At 38.3% G+C, this 19918-nt stretch overlaps 1 protein-coding gene across 2 annotated transcripts in view; it reads right to left on the reverse strand.

Moving 5' to 3' along the window:
- VAV3 (vav guanine nucleotide exchange factor 3) overlaps positions 1-19918 on the reverse strand; it is a 395503-nt gene that overhangs the window by 18376 nt on the left and 357209 nt on the right. For both annotated transcript variants that reach the window (XM_079939290.1, XM_079939289.1), the window contains exons 23-25: positions 10993-11109; positions 10343-10430; positions 4441-4570 (exon numbers count right to left, since the gene is read on the reverse strand). In XM_079939290.1, coding sequence (XP_079795416.1) covers positions 4441-4570; positions 10343-10430; positions 10993-11109 — 335 coding nt within the window. The remainder of the gene's footprint in view (positions 1-4440; positions 4571-10342; positions 10431-10992; positions 11110-19918) is intronic.

The following is a 19918-nucleotide window of genomic DNA, read 5'->3' on the forward strand; positions in this document are numbered from 1 at the left end:
AGCAAAAAGCAAAAAAAAAAAAAAAAAATTCTGGTCCAGGATTCAACCTAGGATCACATGTTGCATGTAGCTGTCATGTTTCTTTGGTCTCCTTCTCTTCAATTTGAAACAATTCTGCAGTCTTTCATGACATTGACATTTTTGAAGAGCATAGGCCAATCATTTTGTAGAATGTCATTGAGTTTGGGTTTCTCTGATATTTCTTCATGATTAGATTCAAATTGTGCACCCTGGGGGGCAGGAATACCACAAAAGTGGTGTTACATCCTTCTCAGAGCATCACATTAGGAGGTGCATGATATCTAGTTGTCCCATTACTGGTGATGTTAACTTTGATCACTTTTAGGTGTTTCTATTTTCCCCTCTTTAGTAATTAATAAGGTCTTGTGACATTTTTTTTAAACATGAGCCACCTCTGTGGTCCAACTAATTCTCCATTTACTTGGGAAAATGCTTAAGGTCTATTAATAGGTAATGAAACAGCTAATTGTGCAACTTTTCCAGGTGTAACGGTCTATTACCATTCTACCTTACCTCCTTCTCTCATGCATACAAAGAAAGAAACCTAGCATGCTATTTTTTAAAGAACATAATAAAATATCTAATCTCATTCCTTATTCATCAGGTGAGAAAGCTGAGGCCCGAATAGGCTAAGTGACTTGCCTGGGGTCAGACAGCTACTCAGTAGCAGACCTGAAAATAATTAAGCGCTCACTGTACAGAAAGAAAGGCAAAAGTCAGTTCAGTGCCCTTCAAATACACAGGCCCTAGGGGTACACCCGCAGCAGTCTAAGGCACGTTTCCTGCGACCGTTTTTGGAAAGTAATGGGATTCTTACACAGATCCACAGAACCACGGAGCCACTGCAGTTTCTAGGGAAGCACAACGGCTCACTGTTGTGCCTGACTGCTCTTTGTTCTCTTCCTTCCTCTCGTCATCTCTCTTGAAACACTCAAGTCATTGCGGAGGCAAAAAGTCTCACAGCCCTAGGAAAGAGCCTTGCTTACAACGGGCTCCTCACCTACAAATGCTACACGCTCCTTGCCCAATACTCTGGATGTCTGTTTAATTCTAATTAGTGTCTTTATATATGTTTTTTGTTTTGTCTTGTTTTGTTTTGTGGTACGCGGGCCTCTCCCTGTTGTGGCCTCTCCCGTTGCGGAGCACAGGCTCCGGACGCGCAGGCTCAGCGGCCATGGCTCACGGGCCCAGCCGCTCCGCGGCATGTGGGATCTTCCCGGACCGGGGCACGAACCCGTGTCCCCTGCATCGGCAGGCGGACTCTCAACCACTGCGCCACCAGGGAAGCCCTATATATGTTATTTTGCAATTGCATGAGGTAGGCCTGTCATAATCTTACCATATTTTACAAACTTGAGAAGAGTTTTTAATTCTCCCAAGAACATCCAAACCTAGACTAATACAGAAGCAAGCAGCCTCTTCTGCGATGCCCTGGGACTTTCTTTTCCAAGGTGACTATGTAGCATGTAGGAGAAAAATAATAATAAATCGCAGGTTTCGGGAGTTAGAACTCCAATCTCAACCTCCACCCAGAACACAGCGTGGTCCTAGGCTTTGGCTTGCCTGCTCTGCTTCCTCCATTACTTAGAAGCAATGAAGATGCCATGCCCTGTCCTGTATCCCAGGGTACTACTTCTTCATAAAAGTTATTCTGAGATGGTTTTCAGCAGCACACCCAAAGCTGTGAACCAGAGGTAAGGACTCTAAAGACATCCTACACAATCTTTCTACACAGAATATGTAGAGTTTCCTCTTTACCACTTCCTGAGAGACACGTGTGTAAAAATTGAAGCAGTGTTTTACTTAAGGGTTAACCTTTAATCAGGACTTGGTATAAAATAAGCAAGGGGTATTTTAAAAAATCATAAAAGCAACGATGTAAATTGCTATGAGTTAAAACTAGTAATTCAACAATTAGAAATACAGGAAAATGTTTGCTGTGTTAGAGGAGTGACTAGTAGTAGTAGGAAAGCAACAGCTGTGGTAGAAGTGGTAGAATCAGCAGCAGCTGACTTGTATGGCGTGTTTCCCATGTTACCAGCACTCTGCTAAATGCTTTCATGTATAGCACCTCATTCAATGCTCAGAATCATCATAGTGTTCTCATTTCATACGAAACGTCAGCAACAAGTAAATGAAACACTGGGATAATATACACTTGACCTAAGATTATAATCCTGCCGAATAATCTTGGAGTGTAGACCATCAGGAAATTATTGCTGACTGACATACCAACACATGCCCTCACTTCTTTCTGCTCACTTTAGGAGTGAGATCTTCCCTGATCATCCTATATAAAAATATCAAACTCCTAACCCAGACTTGCCAGAGCTGCCTCATTAAAATATAAGCTCCATAAGGATAGGGACTCTGTTGAATCCCAATACCTAGAACAGCGCGTTTTCTGCGTTAGGTAATTATTATATGCTGAAGGAACGAATAACTGAATGTAGCTTGCATGGACGCTCAAAATCATGTTATTGGTCATGCTTCGAAAAAGAAAAAGAGCCTGTAACGCCATCCCTAGTGGCTAAACAAGTTTGAGCACTGAATACTTGGTCAAACACTAGAAAACAATTTTAGCTAGGCAACTTCATTCGTAGTTGACCAATATTCTCTGAGCACCCACCTGTGCCAAGCACAGGAGTGCCTGAGAGTGACCACACAGTGAAAGAGAGGGTTAAGAACCTTCCACTGACTGCGATACCGGCTCTCCCTGACTGCCAGTCCCTCTCACCCGGACTTTCTAAAACTAAGCAAACAACTCAGACAGGATTTTTAGTGTAACTGACCTCCTGGGCAACTTTATCTCCTGCTACTGGGAAGGCAAAGTAAAAGAATTGAAAGTTATACTTTTCGTGTAGGGAAAAATGTCATAACCCTGGTAGGCTTTTAAGAAGTTTGTAGAAAAAATTGTTTCTTAAGGGGAAGTTCCATTTTTTTTCTAGAAGATGTTGGGGGTACGAGTTAATTAATTAATTAATTTTTGCTGTGTTGCGCCTTCGTTTCTGTGAGAGAGCTTTCTCTAGTTGTGGCAAGAGGGGGCCACTCTTCCTCGCGGTGCGCGGGCCTCTCACTATCGCGGCCTCTCTTGTTGCGGAGCACAGGCTCCAGACGCACAGGCTCAGTAGTTGTGGCTCACGGGCCTAGTTGCTCCGCGGCACGTGGAATCCTCCCAGACCAGGGCTCAAACCTGCGTTCCCCCACATTAGCAGGCAGATTCTCAACCGCTGTGCCACCAGGGAAGCCTGGGGAAGTTCCATTTTTGAATGAGCAAAACTTATGGCCTATATGAGCATCTAAGATAACTGGGTAAGAGTGGGCTAAAAACTGAAAGATAAATTTTAATGTTTTTACAGTTTCAACAAAAAGTGTGCTCTGACTACTTTCATTGCACAATCTTGTTCATTTATCACTGATCCTTGTGAAGAGAACAGCTATTAAGTTATTCAAATTGAAAAAAAAAGTCAGTTGATGTGACAAATTACTTGTATATTTACTTTATGGAAATGTTATGAAATTTTACTGGTGGTGTTAGTGCCCTGAGCGTTGCTTCCCTTTCAGTTTCTGCTTTTAGGGAAAAACAGTTACATTACATGATGCAAATTCTTTTTATTTCAAATACCTCTAGATATTCCTATTTTGCTTAGGCTAAACCTTCTGAGGGTAGTAAAATTGTATTCCTTTCTCTTCTAAAAAAGTTTTATGAAATTAAAATAAGAGGATGAAATCACACTTTATTCATAGCATTTTTTCATCATAGTGTTCTCTACATGCTATATCTATTAACAGGAAGATTATATGACATTAAACGGTGACGAGAAAAACGTTTTTGAGTTGAACTCACACTCAAACTATAACACGCTTTCTGTTTGTGTGCTAATCTTTTGTGATTATTTGTGGCACAGTGCTCATTCTGAAAAGAAGTGGCTAATGTTTACTTTTAAATATTGGCATCAGAGGAAACATGCTTTTAGCTATTTCAAAGTTCCGAAAGTAATCATTGAAATAGAATCTATAAGAAGACTTGCAGTGCAAGGTTAGATGGGAGAACTGTGCACCAGCCTTGCTTAAATACTGTTAGTCAAACAGGATTATGACCATAAACATGTATCAGTTAAAAAGCGTTTGGCTAATGTAAAAGTCAGTGAAAAGTACAAAACTTACATATTAACATACCCTATATTTCTGATGGATTTAACACACACATGATTTTTAATTTGGCATGAAGAACTAAATCTAGGCATGTTCATAAACCTGTTGGTCCATCTGATTCTGCTTTGCTCCAGAAAAATTCCTTGTTAAACACATCAGCATATTAATTGGTTCTATTCCAAAATCTGGAATGAAGATGTTCAATGTTATCATGCCTTTGATCCTTAAGTGACAGCAAATTGTATTCTAAATTACAGTACTCACAGCTGTTGCCTGCTCTGTTACCCCTCTGTCCAGATGAATGTTCTGGCTCCTTGTATGGAAACTGCAGAGTTGTATCCAAGGTTCTGAATCCTTCTTTAAGAGAGTGATGCTTGTAGTACTCCACAAGTTCCTTTAGGAAAAAAGAATCAAACACATGAATTCCTTGACACGTAATTATATACAATAGAGGGATGATCAATTTAATGCTAAATTTTCCATAAGCCTATCTTAGTGTGAGTAAATGATCATCTCTCCCTGCAGCCTGGAGGTGCATGACACCTAACTACCCAGGCCATTTATAATGTGAGTTACCCCCTCTTGCTGCCCAACATCCTGCAGTCTTCAGTCAGTTGTAGTAAGTAAAGAGAAGCCATACTAAACCTCAGTTTCAGAGCAGTAATTATTGTTCTTATTTATGAAATAACTCCCTTTATTTTTGTTTAGAAAGGCAACAGCTGTTTTATGAATATATAGCAATTTCTAGCTTCCTGCATTTTCTTTCAACATAAGCAGAAAAACAAACTCAATCCTAAATGTACTCTTCCATGGTAAGCCAAAGTTGTTAAGCTACAAATGCTACTTACTTGACATTGTTTCTGGCTTATGAGGAAGTGTTAGTGCCCTTCTCATAGCTGTCATCTGGTACTTAATGTCATCTGGTACAATAATGTAGTTCTTTCCAATTTTCTCTTATACCTAATTTGCCCCAAATGCATCCAAGCCTAATATAATAACCACCCACCATCTTTCATACTAAAATTTCAGGAAATTTCTTTCAAGATGTTGGTTTCATAGGTTCTGCACAAATCTGAATCCCTCTACTTTAAACAGAAATTGAAAAATGATTAATTCATAATGGAAAAATGCATACTATCATTAGATGAGTACTATAGACGTTTCTTAGAAAAAACTGAAATGAAAATAAAAGCATAATCACCTTTAATCTAATTAGTCAGTGCTTCTACTACAGCACTATTGTTTAAAACAAACAGTATAAAAGCAACTCATTTCTTTAAAAAACCACACTGTCGTCGATTCAGTATCTCCATTCAATGGGTATGTTCAAAGTTCCCCAAACAAATCAGTCGGGCCAAAAATCACCCAAAAGAAGAGAAAGAGGATCATCAATGATTTATTTATTATTTTTGACCAAACTCGGATGAGTTGTGGAATGCATCGTGTGGGGAGTTCCAGGGGGTCACAGAGATTTTGAAGATAAGGTTCCTAGGTGTCCTCACCCTTGACGGAAAGTGAAGGATTATGGGAGTTCAAAGGCAAGAAAGAGAGCTTCCTTTTCTGAGTCCAGTGGGGAGGATGAGGGAAGAGTTCATGATGGAGGTAGCTTGGCTTAAATTGAAGAACAGGTAAAATTTCAAGAGCCAGGAAGGAGGGAAGGATTATTTTAAGTAGAGCAGTCAGGCTGGGAACAGACACAAACATAACAAAGACCACGTTCATAAACTAAAAGGAGCCTGGTTTGGCTAAAGTACTGGATAAGGCAAATGGAGATTCTTTACCTTTCACATCTGGGGATAATAAACCATTTCACAGGCTATAGCGAAGAACGTATAAAGTGCCTGGTACGTGTGAATAATCATGAGAGTTACCATGATCCCATGTGCCAGGCCTTTTATATAGTTTCTTACAATCTTCAAACAAGAAACAAGAGATGGGCCTTTTCCCCCTGATGCTCAAGGCTCAGTGAGATTAATCAGCTTTGGGCAAGTCTGTATAATTGGTGTCTGGCTCCAGAGTTTGTGCTCTGAACTACATCATATTATTAACAAATAGTACCTGGCAAATGTAAATATGAAGCAAAGGGAAGGAGCATTTTCTAAGTATCTATGGTATACCAGGAATTTGTTCTCTTAGACCCAAGATGCTATGGTTTGACACTTAAAAATATTTTCTTCCATCCTTGGGCCCAGATTATGGGTGCCCTTGATGAAGCAAAGGAATGTGGAACCTGACCAACTTAAAAAAAAAAAAAGTTAAAATATCAGAAGATTATATCCTCAAAATGACTTCACTGATCAGAATATGGCATTTATATTATGGTGATTTTAGCATGGCTCGCAAAGGCAATGTCTGGAATTAAATTCTACTTAGAGACCAATATTATCATTTAATTTCTTTAAATGCAAAATTTTGTAAGGTCTCTGGAAGAACGGTACACTTTATTATCATTTGCATCAGCGACACCATATATATATATATATATATATATATATATATATATATAACAGTTCTCTTAGTCTTCTCATTTAAACTGAATGAAATGTGTTCTTTTCTTTAGCAAAAATGTGAAAATCAACCTGAGAGTAATTATAAGCCAATAACTTTGAACTTCAGTGTAATTTTGTTATAAGTAATATGAATTTTATGCATGATATCATGAATTAGTATGAATTAAGGTTTATGTGAAGTTGGCTAGAAACTACAGAATTATCATTACTGAAAAGGACTTGGTCATCATTTAATACCTACCCACCTCCAAATTTTATGGAAGAAAAAAATGACTTTTCCAAGGCCTAGGGTCATGTGGCTTGGTAAGCTGTAAAACACTTTTTTATCACTTCACTGAGCATGGAAGATATTTTAGTTCCATTTTTACAGTCTTATGAGGGTAAATCTCCCTACATCTTTCTAACTGGGTAGAATTAAATAGTGCCATGGTGGATCTCTTCCAACTTATGCCTTTCAGTATTTTAGTCTAATCCACTTCTGCTTTAGCAATCATTGACCTTCAAGTACTACAAGTAAAGAAGAAGACTCTAAACAAAAGAAATTGCTAAGCTTTCCTTATCTCACACTGACACAGTGGTGTCAACAATTCAGGTCTCTCTGAAAAATAATGAGTGAGAGCCAGTCATTCCAATTACCAAGGAAACAGGCAGTGGAGTTGATTTATAAACAGCATTTGGACATGGACTGTCTGGCATACATGAAAATTAGAACAAAATTAATGCCTTGTAATCTGGATACAGAAATTCATTTAGAATTTGGATTTACTGACTAAGAAAAACAAAGATTTTGATTAACCAAGCCATTGAAACCAGAGGGAAAAGGTTAGGTCATAACCACCTGAGGCCAATCTTCTTTTCGAGAAACTGGCTAATTTAAAACAAATTCTGGATTTCGTTTTCATTTTACATCCTTTCCAAATTAAATTTAATTCCAGGCCCTAATGAGTGTCATTAGGTAGATGAATATAACTTTACCAGCCATGATGGGAAGATACTGAACTAAAGAAAATGCATAGACTGTTACGTACTTATAATGGGAACTGTGTTATTTGACACCAACACGATAAAATGTAACCTCCTTGAGGTTGCATGATGCAGGTTCAGAGAAGCCCCTACGTTCCCAAGGTGCCTATCAACCTTCTCTCTTCTTCCAGAGGGGCTAGTTACTGAGATAGGAGCCATTCCTTCTGATCAGGTATCCATGTGGCATTTCCCAGCGGAGGGTCAAAGGACAGCACTATTGTGAGGTTCTCAGTACACAGAGGTCTACTAATTTGAAAGCTGTTTTGAACAGTTGAGTCCTTTTTGAATTGTGCAAAAGCACAGTAACTTCACATAGTGAGGACTCAATATAAATTTGTTCAACAAATGAACAGAAACAAAGAGGAGGAAGTAGGTCCAGACAACTTCAACACTCTCTTCAGCAACGTTTACAGTGATTTTGTAAGAGCTGACAGAAGTATTCATCTAAGGCTGAGATTTTTCAGCTCCTTGTCTGTCATATCCTTTTGCTGCAGTTTTTTTTTCATTGTAGTTTTGCAGTTAATTCTTAATCCCCTCCCTTTAACCCTCTGCACTATGTACTTCCTTACAAAAGATCCCCAGATATGGAGGAAAAAACATGCATGTGTCTCTTGCAGTGGCATTTCTGATGTCTTACACATAGCATATAAGGGGAGCTTATTTTAGCTCTGTGACAACTACTTTTAATTCCCTTTCCAGAACATCATTGCAGAAACTTTTACTGCTCTCTGGTCCAAGTTATTTGAATTCTGGGTCTTTATTGCTTATACTATAATAACAGCTTTACATGCAGATAGGAACTTGAGGATCTGTGTCCACTAATCCAGGTCATGCAGTATTTACTGGCTTTTCACATCTGACCTTAGAGGATGAGGAACTTTCTTGAGCTGAATCCAGGTGACAAAGAGCTGAATTGATTGGCCCTCTCCAGTGACTATTCCTTTCATCCTCTTCGCTTATCTGCTGTGATGGAAGTCCCTTTTGTTACTTTCAAAGTCATCAAGGCTGGTAGTCAGCTTTGGCCCTACAGCATTTTTTTTTTTAAAGTCTCATATTAACTATAATACCACGGAGCAGCTTCATTACCAACCACCCTAATTTCTTCAGGTGAGTCAGGCTGGTGTGTCTCGCAGCGATGTGGAGACTCCCTGTTCACGCTTTTATCATGTCTCGGCTGGGGCTGTTACTCATTATTTGTGCATCCACTTGCTACCTCCCTGCTAGGTTTTCCTTTAGGGAAGAACCTCCTCAGGTCCAGTTTTCTCTGTGCACAGCCTGCTTGTTCCAGCAGAACATAACTCACTGCCAGCAGGGAGGATACCTGGATCTTGGTTGCCAACTTGACAGGGTTTACATTTTCCAGGACACAGTCTTGCTACCCATCCTTAGCTTTTGAATTGGGAATGTGATATTTATGTCCAGAGAGGTTTTCTTACTTTTCTTTCAACTCAAGATGCTTCAATTTCTTTAAAACACTGATTCCTGTCTTGAAGCAGTTCTAAATTTTTAGATAAGGCTTTCAAGCTGGCTTATTTTGTAAGGCTCTCTTACGCTCAGCTCAGTTTTAACTTTAATGTTAACATCTGCAAAGTGCTTTGAGATGTTTTCTGGAACGATGCAGTGTGTATGATTTGACTGATGGTTCAATCAATGAGTGGTCGTTCCCAATGTTACTCAAAGTACTTAGCAGAGTGCTACAAATGCATCTTATGTCCTATCTCCAAATTCTTCATTATCTCAAGAAATGCTTGCAAACTTGAGAAACACACTTGAGATCATTTTTCATGAAATAAGAACTTTCTTCTTTACTGTCAATGCACAAGCATTGACAGTAAATGCACAAGCATTGACAGTAAATGCACATGTGCACAAGCAATGCACATGTAATGACATACTGATATAGGTATTGTTGATATGACATATACTATTCTTATATGCTAAGTTACACTTTTAAAAATCATCAGAATTAATAATCTTTATTTATTTGAAACAACTTGGTAACAACATACTGTTCAATTTAAATGTAAAATTCCTATGAAATATCACTGTCATGTGGTAAAAATGCCACCTTGTTAATGTTTAATTGTCCAAGGTAATGAAGGAGAACTGTAGTACAGGTCACCTAAAATAGCAGAAAATACAAAAAGGTTTTCCATTTGACAGTATGTTTTGCATGAAATGAACCTAAATGTGAGAGGTATTTTACCAATTACAACTTTTTAATGTTATAATTTAAAATATCTTCCTCTGCCTGAATGAAGAGATAGAGGCAGAGGAAGAAAGAAGCACGTTAAAACTCTGCTGTGTGTCATTCAAACAAGGTAAAACACAAATAACTGAAAGTTGATTGTTTTGAACGTGTCTGTGGCTCTAAGAATCTTCTAGTGTGGACTCTGAAATATTATCTAAAACTTGTAAACTTAGTTTACAATGAAAAATATGTCTAGGGCAATATAAAACTTAACTAGAATTCTTACAATTAAAATTTTCAGGATTCTGCTGCATAATTATGGTATGATTCTCTTTAAACAATGTTTCAGTGAGCAAATACTCCAAGAAACTAGAATTAAACTGACCTTTCTAATAGAAGAAAAATAAGGACCACAGATTGAAAAGAACTAATCAATGCTTACCATTAAGCTTTTAAACTTTCTATTTTCTGCAATGTGAAAAAAGCCATCTCTTGTTAAAATCTTGATGTGCTTTGCTTCATTATTGTACCTGTGGGCAATGAATAACTTATGAATATAAATGTGTTTTTAATCAGTAGAAATCAATAGTTACCAGAGGGCATGCCCCAATAACATTATAGGAATTAATTCTGAAGACAAAATATATACCTATGCCAATACACTGGTGACAGCTAATTAACAAAATATATTCACTAGATTGGTTGAAGATACAACCAATATTTGAAGTGAGACGAGGGGGTTGGGTTAGATTTGATCAATCACTATGCCCAATTTTTTTATAAGATCAATTTGGGAATATGGAAAAACAAAATAAAATCTAGTAATTTATAATTCTTAGGATTACTAGAAACATACACATATCAAGTACAATGTTATGAAAGAAATGTAGTATGCCAATTAGCAGCCTATAACACAATACCATTTTTTCTAACAGATATTTTCAAGTATTAATGAACTGTCTGGAGAGATGATACATTATTTCTGCTGCAATTAGAACCTTGGTTTTCAGCTTCAGTGTTATATATGTCAGATGATCTATGCAATTATGAAAACAGGAAAGCTATTTCTGTAAAAGTACTTGTCCCACTTACTTAATGCTAATTGCATATTCTCCTGACTCTTTGGTCCTGTGCCTCACAAGGTAAGTACTGTTTACCCTGTTAATAAGTTCAGTCTCTGCCTGCAATCTTTCCATTGCTCCAGCATACCTATAAGAAACAAAGATGCAGAAAATTTGGGTAATGTACCTGGAAGAGAACAGAGGCTAAAAATATGTATCTGTTAGGATTTTAATTTAGTGGCAGATCTGAACTGTTTTTACTTCTGTACCAATTATAGTACTTCAAAAAAATAATGCAGAAAAAAGTCCTTTAGATACGTCCAAACACAAATGCTCTACAAAGATTACAACAGTGAAGTGAATATTGCCTAACATACACTAAATATTTATCAAATAAATAAATGGGACAAAGACAAGAATTAATAGGCATCGGGTTAGAGAGAGAGTTGTGGGGAATTTAAGGACAAGAAAGAAAAAGATTTGTAGGGAAGGGTTGCCCTGCCTAAGACACACACAGATGTACATACACGTATACACACATACACGCACTCCTCCAAAATTTCACCTTTTCTAGGTAAAACAGTATGAAACAAAATTTCCTTTGAGTATTGTTGTAAGAAAATTCAGAAACAATTTAAATTATTTTAAAATAATTATTTTTTGGATATAAGATTAATTCTTGTAGTCCACAATTTTGATAACCAATTTTGTTAAGAAACTGGTAGTAATGAATAAAATTTTTAAAAGGTAGATATTTTCAAAACCAGAATGCAATTCTTCCTAAACTATACTGGTCTTAAGCATACTCAGATCCCATAACAATAATAATAAAAGGCCTAAATTCAATGTTAAAATATTCTTCAATGACCCTTCGCATCAAATACAGGTTTAGCATTTATTGACAAAATATATCAGATTATGGGTAATAAAAGTTAAAGGAAAAACTTTTATGTTGAGATCAGCTATCTTTCAAGTCAATATTCTAGAAAATTTTCTGATTCACATATGGACTCATGTAACCCAGTGAAAATACCCACATCTAATCTATGCTAAATATTGGGTTGGCCAAAACGTTTGTTCGGTTAGTGAATATGTTCAATAAAATTCTTTGTGAAAATGAAAAATGTTTTATTTTTATTTAAAACCGAACGAACTTTTTGGCCAATCCAATATTTAAAATACATATGGTAGGCATTTGACAAGTTTGTAAAGGGAGGAGGACATGTGAGGTTTCCACCAAGTACAGAAGAAAAGCTAAGGGCATTTTATGTAGATGGTACCTTGGGTTAAAGTTAGGATAACCACTGACTCATTTCTACCTAGTAAAATCTGACTCACATCTTCCTCTTAAATCTTATCTCTAACAAACCCCTTCTTTACTAGTCTCCAGGCTTCTTTCAGGTTCAAGAATTCTTAGAGTTGTGCATGGACTATATTCCTGTGTTGGAAAACTCTCACCCTCTGTCAACCCACATTGCTTCTCATCCTTCAGGTTTAGAGAGTCTTTTCTGACCATTCCAGCTAAAGAACACTGTCCTGTATCTGGCACTCTCCACTCCATTATTCTCATTACAGTATCCCTAATTTCCTTCATAGCATTTATGGCAATTAGCATACAGCATAAGCATTTTTATCAGAGTAACACATGAACGTAATTTTTAAAAGTCAAGTCGTACTATAAAACTATAATGAAAAAGCAGCACTACCCCATCTTATCAGATTCTACCCCAAGTCCCATTTCAAGTATTTCACCTATTTTTCCTTGTTATTTTTTAATATCTACTTGAATATTTCTAAATAACATGATTAAACTACAATTTATCAATTTTATTTTTATTTTATTTATTTATTTTTTTGCGGTACGTGGGCCTCTCACTGTTGTGGCCTCTCCCGTTGCGGAGCACAGGCTCCGGACACGTAGGCTCAGTGGCCATGGCTCACGGGCCCAGCCACTCCGCAGCATGTGGGATCTTCCCAGACTGGGGCACGAACCTGTATCCCCTGCATCGGCAGGCGGACTCTCAACCAGATTCAGTTAAACATATACATATATTCATTCTTTTTTGGATTCTTTTCTCTTATAGGTTATCATAGAATATGGAGTAGAGTTCCCTGTCCTATACAGTATGTCCTTGGTTATCTATCTTATATATAGTAGTGTGTGAATGTTCATCCCAAGTTCCTGATTTATCCCTCCCCACAACGTTTCCCCTTTGGTAACTGTAAGTTAGTTTTCAATATCCCAAAGTCCATTTCTGTTTTGTAAATAAATTTATTTGTATCATTGTTTAAAATTAGATTCCAGGGCTACCCTGGTGGCGCAGTGGTTGAGAGTCTGCCTGCCGATGGTTGGTTTCAGATTGCTAGTATTTTGTTGAGGATTTTTGTGTCTATGTTCATCAGTGATATTGGCCTGTAATTTTCTTTTTTTGTGGTACCTTTGTCTGATTTTGGTATTGGGGTGATGCTGGCCTCATAGAATGTGTTTGGGATGTTCCATCCTCTGTGACTTTCTGGAAGAGTGTGAGAAGTATAGGTGTTAACTCTTCTCTAAATGTTTGATAGAATTTGCCTGTGCAGCAATCTTGTTCTGGACTTTTGTTTGCTGGGAGTCTTTTAATCAGTTTCAATTTCAGTACTTGTGATTGGTCTGTTCATGTTTTCTATTTCTTCCTGGTTCAGTCTTGGGAGATTGTACCTTTCTGAGAATTTGTCCATTTCTTCTAGGTTGTCCATGTTATTGGCATATAGTTGCTTGTAGTACTCTCTTATGATCCTTTGTATTTCTGTGGTGTCAGTTGTAACTTCTTTTTCATTTCTAATTGTATTGATTTGAACCCTCTCCCTCTTTTTCTTGATGAGTCTGGCTAAAGTTCTGTCAATTTTGTTTATCTTTTCAAAGAACCAGCTTACAGTTTCATTGATCTTTTCTATTTTCTTCATCTCTATTTCATTTATTTCTGCTCAGATCTTTATGATTTCTTTCATTCTACTAACTTTGGGTTTTGTTTGTTCTTCTCTCTCTAGTTGCTCTAGGTGTAAGCTTAGGGTGTTTATTTGAGATTTTTCTTGTTTCCTGAGGTAAGACTGTATTGCTATAAACTTCCCTCTTAGATCTGCTTTTGCTGTGTCCCATAGGTTTTGGATCATCGTGCTTTCACTTTTGTCTGTCTCTAGGTATCTTTTGATTTCCTCTTTGATTTCTTCAGTGATCCATTGGTTGTTTAGTAGCATATTGTTTAGCTTCCACGTGTTTGTGTTTTTTTACAGTTTTTTTCCTTGTAGTTGATTTCTAATCTCATAGCGTTGTGGTTGGAAAAGATGCTTGATGTGATTTCAATTTTCTTAAATTTACTGCGGCTCGCTTTGTGGCCCAGCAGGTGATCAATCCTGGAGAATGTTCCATGTGCACTTGAGAAGAATGTGTATTCTGCTGCTTTTGGATGGAATGCTCTGTAAATATCAATTAAGTCCACCTGGTCTAATATGTCATTTAATGCCTGTGTTTCCTTATTGATTTTCTGTCTGGATGATCTGTCCATTGATGAAAGCGGGGTGTTAAAGTCTCCCACTATTACTGTGTTATTGTCAGTTTCTCCTTTTATGGCTGTTAGTGTTTGCTTCATATATTGAGGTGCTCCTATGTTGGGTGCATGTATATTTACAATTGTTATATCTTCTTCTTGGATTGATCCCTTGATCATTATGTAGTGCCCTTCTCTGTTTCTTGTAATAGTCTTTATTTTAAAGTCTATTTTGTCTGACATGAGTATTGTTACTCCAGCTTTCTTTTCATTTCCATTCGCATGGAATAGAATTTTTTACATACCTTACTTTCAGTCAGTATGTGTCCCTAGATCTGTAGCATTGCTACTGCATCTTTCTTTTTGTTTTCATTTGCATGGATATATCTTCTTCCATCGTCTCACTTCAGTCTGTATGTGTCCCTAGATCAGAAGTGGGTCTCTTGTAGACACCATATATATGGGTCTTGTTTTTGTATCCATTCAGCTAGTCTGTGTCTTTTGACTGTTGCATTTAATCTGTTTATGTTTAAGATAATTATCAATATGTATGTTCTTATTGCCATTTTGGTAATTGTTTTGGATTTGTTTTTGTTGGTGTTTTTTCTTCCCTTCCTCTTTTGTTCTCTTGTGATTTGATGACCAAATTTATAGTGTTGTGTTTGGATTCCTTTTTCTTTTTTTGTGTGTGTATCTATTGTAGATTTTTGGTTTGCAGCTACCATGAGGTTTTGATATAGCAGTCTATATATATACAAGATTGTTTTAAGTTGTTGGTCTTTTAATTTCAAATGCATTTTCAGTATTCTGCATTTGTGTTCTCCTCCACTCACAGTTGCTGGTTTTGATATATTTGTGTGGAGATGATTTCCTACCTTTACTGTGTGTTTGCCTTTACTGATGAGATTTTACATTTGTAATTTTCTTGATTCTAGTTGTGGCCTCTTCTGCCTAGAGAAGTTCCTTTGGCATTTGTTGCAAAGCTGGTCTGGTAGTGCTGAGTTCTCTTGGCTTTTGCTTGTATGTAAAACTTTTGATTTCTCTGTCAAATCTGAATGAAAGCCTTGCTGGGTAGAATATTCTTGGTTGTAGGTTCTTCCCTTTCATCACTTTAAATATATCATGAAACTCCCTTCTGGCCTGTAGAGTTTCTGCTGAAAAATCAGCTGATAACCATATGGGAGTTCCCTTTTATGTTATTTGTTGCTCTTCCCTAGTTGCTGTTAATATTTTTTTCTCTATCTTTAATTTTCATCAATTTTATTACTATGTGGCTTGGTGTGTTCCTCCTTGGGTTTATCCTGCCTGGGACTCTTTGTGATTCCTGGACTTGGGTGACTGTTTCCTTTCCCATGTTAAGGAAGTTTTCAGCTATTATCTCTTCAAATATTTTCTCAGATCCTTTCTCTTCTCTCCTTCTGGGACTGCTATAGTGTGAATGTTGGTGTATTTAATGTTGTCCCTAAGGTCTTGTAGACTGTCCTCATTTATTTTCATACTTTTTTCTTTATTCTGTTCCATGGCAATGATTTCCACCATTCTGTCTTCCAGGTCACTTATCCATTCTTCTGCCTCAGTTATTCTGTTACTGATTCCTTCTAGTTTATTTTTTCATTTCAGTTATTGTACTGTTCATCTGTTCTTTAGTTCTTCTAGGTCTTTATTAAGCATTTCTTGTATCTTCTCAATCTGTGCCTCCATTCTTTTTCCAAGCTCTTGGATCATCTTTACTATCATTACTCTGAATTCTTTTTCAGGTGGATTGTCTATTTCCACTTTACTTAGTTCTTCTGGGGTTTTATCTTGTTCCTTCATCTGGGACATATTCCTCTGCTGTCTCATTTTGTCTTTCTGTGATTGTGGTTTCTGTTCTGCAGGCTGCAGGGTTGTAGTTCTTCTGCTGTCTGCCCTCTGGTGGATGAGGCTGTCTAAGAGGCTTGTGCGGGCTTCCTGGTGTGAGGGACTGGTACCTGCCCACTGGTGGGTGGAGCTGGGTCTTCTCCCTTTGGTGGGCAGGGCCATGTCAGGGGGTGTGTTTACTGGGCAGCTGTTTATTCAGGAAGACTTTAAGCAGCTTGTCTGCTAATGGATGGGGCTGTGTTCCCGCCCTGTTGGTTGTTTGGCCTGAGGTATCCCAGCACTGGAGCCTACAGATTGTTGGGTGGGGCCAGGTCTTGGTGAGATAATGGCAGCCTTCAAGAGGGCTCATGCCAATGAGTTTGTCAAACCTGCCACTACCAGTGTCCTTGTCCCTACAGTGAGCCAGAGCCACCCCTGCCTTCACAGGAGACCCTCTAATACTAGCAGGTAAGTCTGGCTCAGTCTCTTATGAGGTTACCACGTTTTTCCCTGGGTCCTGGTGCACATGAGATCCTGTGTGCACTCACCAAGAGTGGGGTTTCTGTTTCCCCCAGTCCCGTGGAACTGCTGTGATCAAATCCTGCTGGCCTTCAAAGACAGATTCTCTGGGGGCTCCCTCTCCTGTTGCCACACCTCCAAGCTGGGGAGCCTAATGTGGGGCTCAGAACTTTCACTCTTGTGGGAGAACTTCTGTGGTACAATTGTCTTCCAGTTAGTGAGTTGGCCACCTGGTGTGTATGGATTTGATTTTATTGCGATTGTGCCCTTCCTACTGTCTTGTTGTGGCTTCTTCTTTGTCTTTGGATGTAGAATATCTTTTTTAGTAGGTTCCAGCGTTTTTTTGTTGGTGGTTGTTCAGTCGTTAGTTGTGATTCTGGTGTTTCCATAAGAAGGGGTGAGCATGTGTCCTTCTACCCTGCCATCTTGTCTCCTCTCATTATATATCTCCCATGAGGTTTTGATGTAGCAGTCTATATATATACAAGATTGTTTTAAGTTGTTGATCTCTTAATTTTAAATGCATTTCCAATATCCTGCATTTGTACTCTCCTTTTCTCATTATTGCTGGTTCTGATATCATATTTGTGCATGGATGACTTCCTACCTTTACTTTACGTTTGCCTTTACTGGTGAGCTTTCCCATTCATAATTTTCTTGATTTTAGTTGTGGCCTTTTCTGTAGAGAGAAGTTCTTTTGGCATTTTTTGCAAAGCTGGTCTGGTGGTGCTGAATTCTCTTAGCTTTTGCTTATCTGTAAAACTTTTGATTTCTCCATCAAACCTGAATGGGAGCCTTGCTGGGTAGAGTACTCTTGGTTTTAGGTTTTTCCCTTGCATCATGTTAAATGTATTGTGCCACTCCCTTCTGGCCTGCAGAGTTTCTGCTTAAAAATCAGCTGATAACCATATCAGGGTTCCCTTGTATGTTATTTGTTGCTTTTAATATTTTTTGTCTTTACTTTTTGTCAGTTTGATTGATTTGTGTCTTGGCATGTACCTCCTTGGGTTTATCTTGTATGGGACTCTCTGTGCTTCCTGGATTTGATTGATTGTTTCCTTTCTCATGTTAGGGAAGATTTCAGCTATAATCTCTTCAAATATTATTTTCTCAGGCCCTTTCTCCCTCTCTTCTCCTTCTGGGTCTTTATCAATTTTAGATGTCAGGATGGAAAATCACTGTTTCTCCACTTATGCTCATGCCTTCATAGTGCTGCACCTCATTCTTTGTGTAACCTCTCCAAAGCTAAGTCATCATCTTACCCAGTTGTGTCATGTTGTCACGTTCGAAGAACATCTGACATCAAAAAACAAGTCCTCGGGCTTCCCTGGTGGTGCAGTGGTTGAGAGTCCGCCTGCTGATGCAGGGGACATGGGTTCATGCCCCGGTCCGGGAGGATCCCACATGCCGCGGAGTGGCTGGGCCCGTGAGCCATGGCTGCTGAGGCTGCGCGTCCGGAGTCTGTGCTCCGCAACATGAGAGGCCGCAGCAGTGAGAGGCCCGCATACCGCAAAAAAAAAAAAAAGTCCTCAAGTTTTTGTTTTGCTCAAACTTCTTTGTCTCTACCACAGATTTTTTTCCAAATTCTCCAAGAGGATTATAAACCCCTCAGTGATACATTTTCAACACCATGTACTGTACATAATAATTTTTTCTATGGAGAGACATTCGTCTTTCCCAAGCAAGCTCTCCACCCTCTTGGTCTAATCACCACTGCTTGCTCTCTAAGCCTGCTGAATTACTGTAGTCCTGGACATCCCTTTACTCCCATTTCCTAGATTCTGTATCTCCCTCTTTTTTGGTTTACTAGCTCATCCTTCAGATTCCTATAAATGAATACATGGGATTTAGTACTCAGAAGGCCTCACATCTATGAACATATTTTTATTTTACTTAATAATCCTTAATTCACAGTTTGGCTGGATATAGAATTATAGGTGAGAAATTATTTGCTTCTCAAATTTTAAGGCATCGCTCTACTGTTCTAACATCCAATTCAGTGCCATCTTGGTTTCCAAGTCTTTGTATGTAATCTGAATTTTTTTCTCCCTGGAAACTCTCAGATGCTTTGTTTTCTCTATGTAGCAAACTTTCATGTTAATATGCCTTTCAGTTATGTGCTGTACTAAATGTTCAATATTGTCCTTGGCCCTTGGTAGCATCTTTGATTTGGAGCCATATACCCTTCAGTTCTAAAAAAAATTTTTTTTTTTTTTGTTTTTTTTGATAATTGTTCTCAGTTTCCCTTTCTGGAGTTCTAGTAAGTGAAGGCTGGACTTCTCAGGTCACTTGTCTACTCTATCATTTTTTTGCTTTTTTAAAATTTATTTATTTATTTATTTTTGGCTGTGTTGGGTTTTCGTTTCTGTACAAGGGCTTTCTCTAGTTGCGGCAAGCAGGGGCCACTCTTCATCGCGGTGCGCGGGCCTCTCACTATCGCGGCCTTTCTTGTTGCGGAGCACAGGCTCCAGACGTGCAGGCTCAGTAGTTGTGGCTCACAGGCCTAGTTGCTCTGCAGAACGTGGGATCCTCCCAGACCAGGGCTCGAACCCGTGTCCCCTGCAGTGGCAGGCAGATTCTTAATCACTGCGTCACCAGGGAAGCCCCCTACTCTATCTTTTCTCTCATATTATCTCTCTTTGATTTTCTGAAGGATTTACTCAACTTTATTTTCCAGTTTCTGTACTCAATACTTAACTAGAAGAGCTCTTTCTTATTATCTGATTGTTGCTTTTATAAAACATCCATCTCACTTCTATGGATACATTGTCATCTCTTAATTCTGAGAATATAACTTTAAGGCTTCTTTCTTCTGCCCATTCTAATGTCTGTAATTCTTCCAAGTTTCTTTTTCCTATTTATTCTTTACTTCAAGGCTTTTCTCAAATGCCTGGTTACTCCTTGTTGTCTGCTTATATTTAAGAGGAAGGGCATCCAAGCCAAGAACTGACTGGAAGCTCTGTGTGGAGGAAGCAAGGGAGGCTCATTGGGTGGGAACCTGATCGTTTGGCAAGAACCTTATGATGGGGCTGGATTTTAGATTTTTTATTTTGAGTCTATTCTGTTTCTTTAGAG

Source organism: Stenella coeruleoalba (genome assembly GCF_951394435.1).
Source record: "Stenella coeruleoalba genome assembly, chromosome: 1".
In the NCBI taxonomy this organism is placed as follows: Eukaryota; Metazoa; Chordata; class Mammalia; order Artiodactyla; family Delphinidae; genus Stenella; species Stenella coeruleoalba.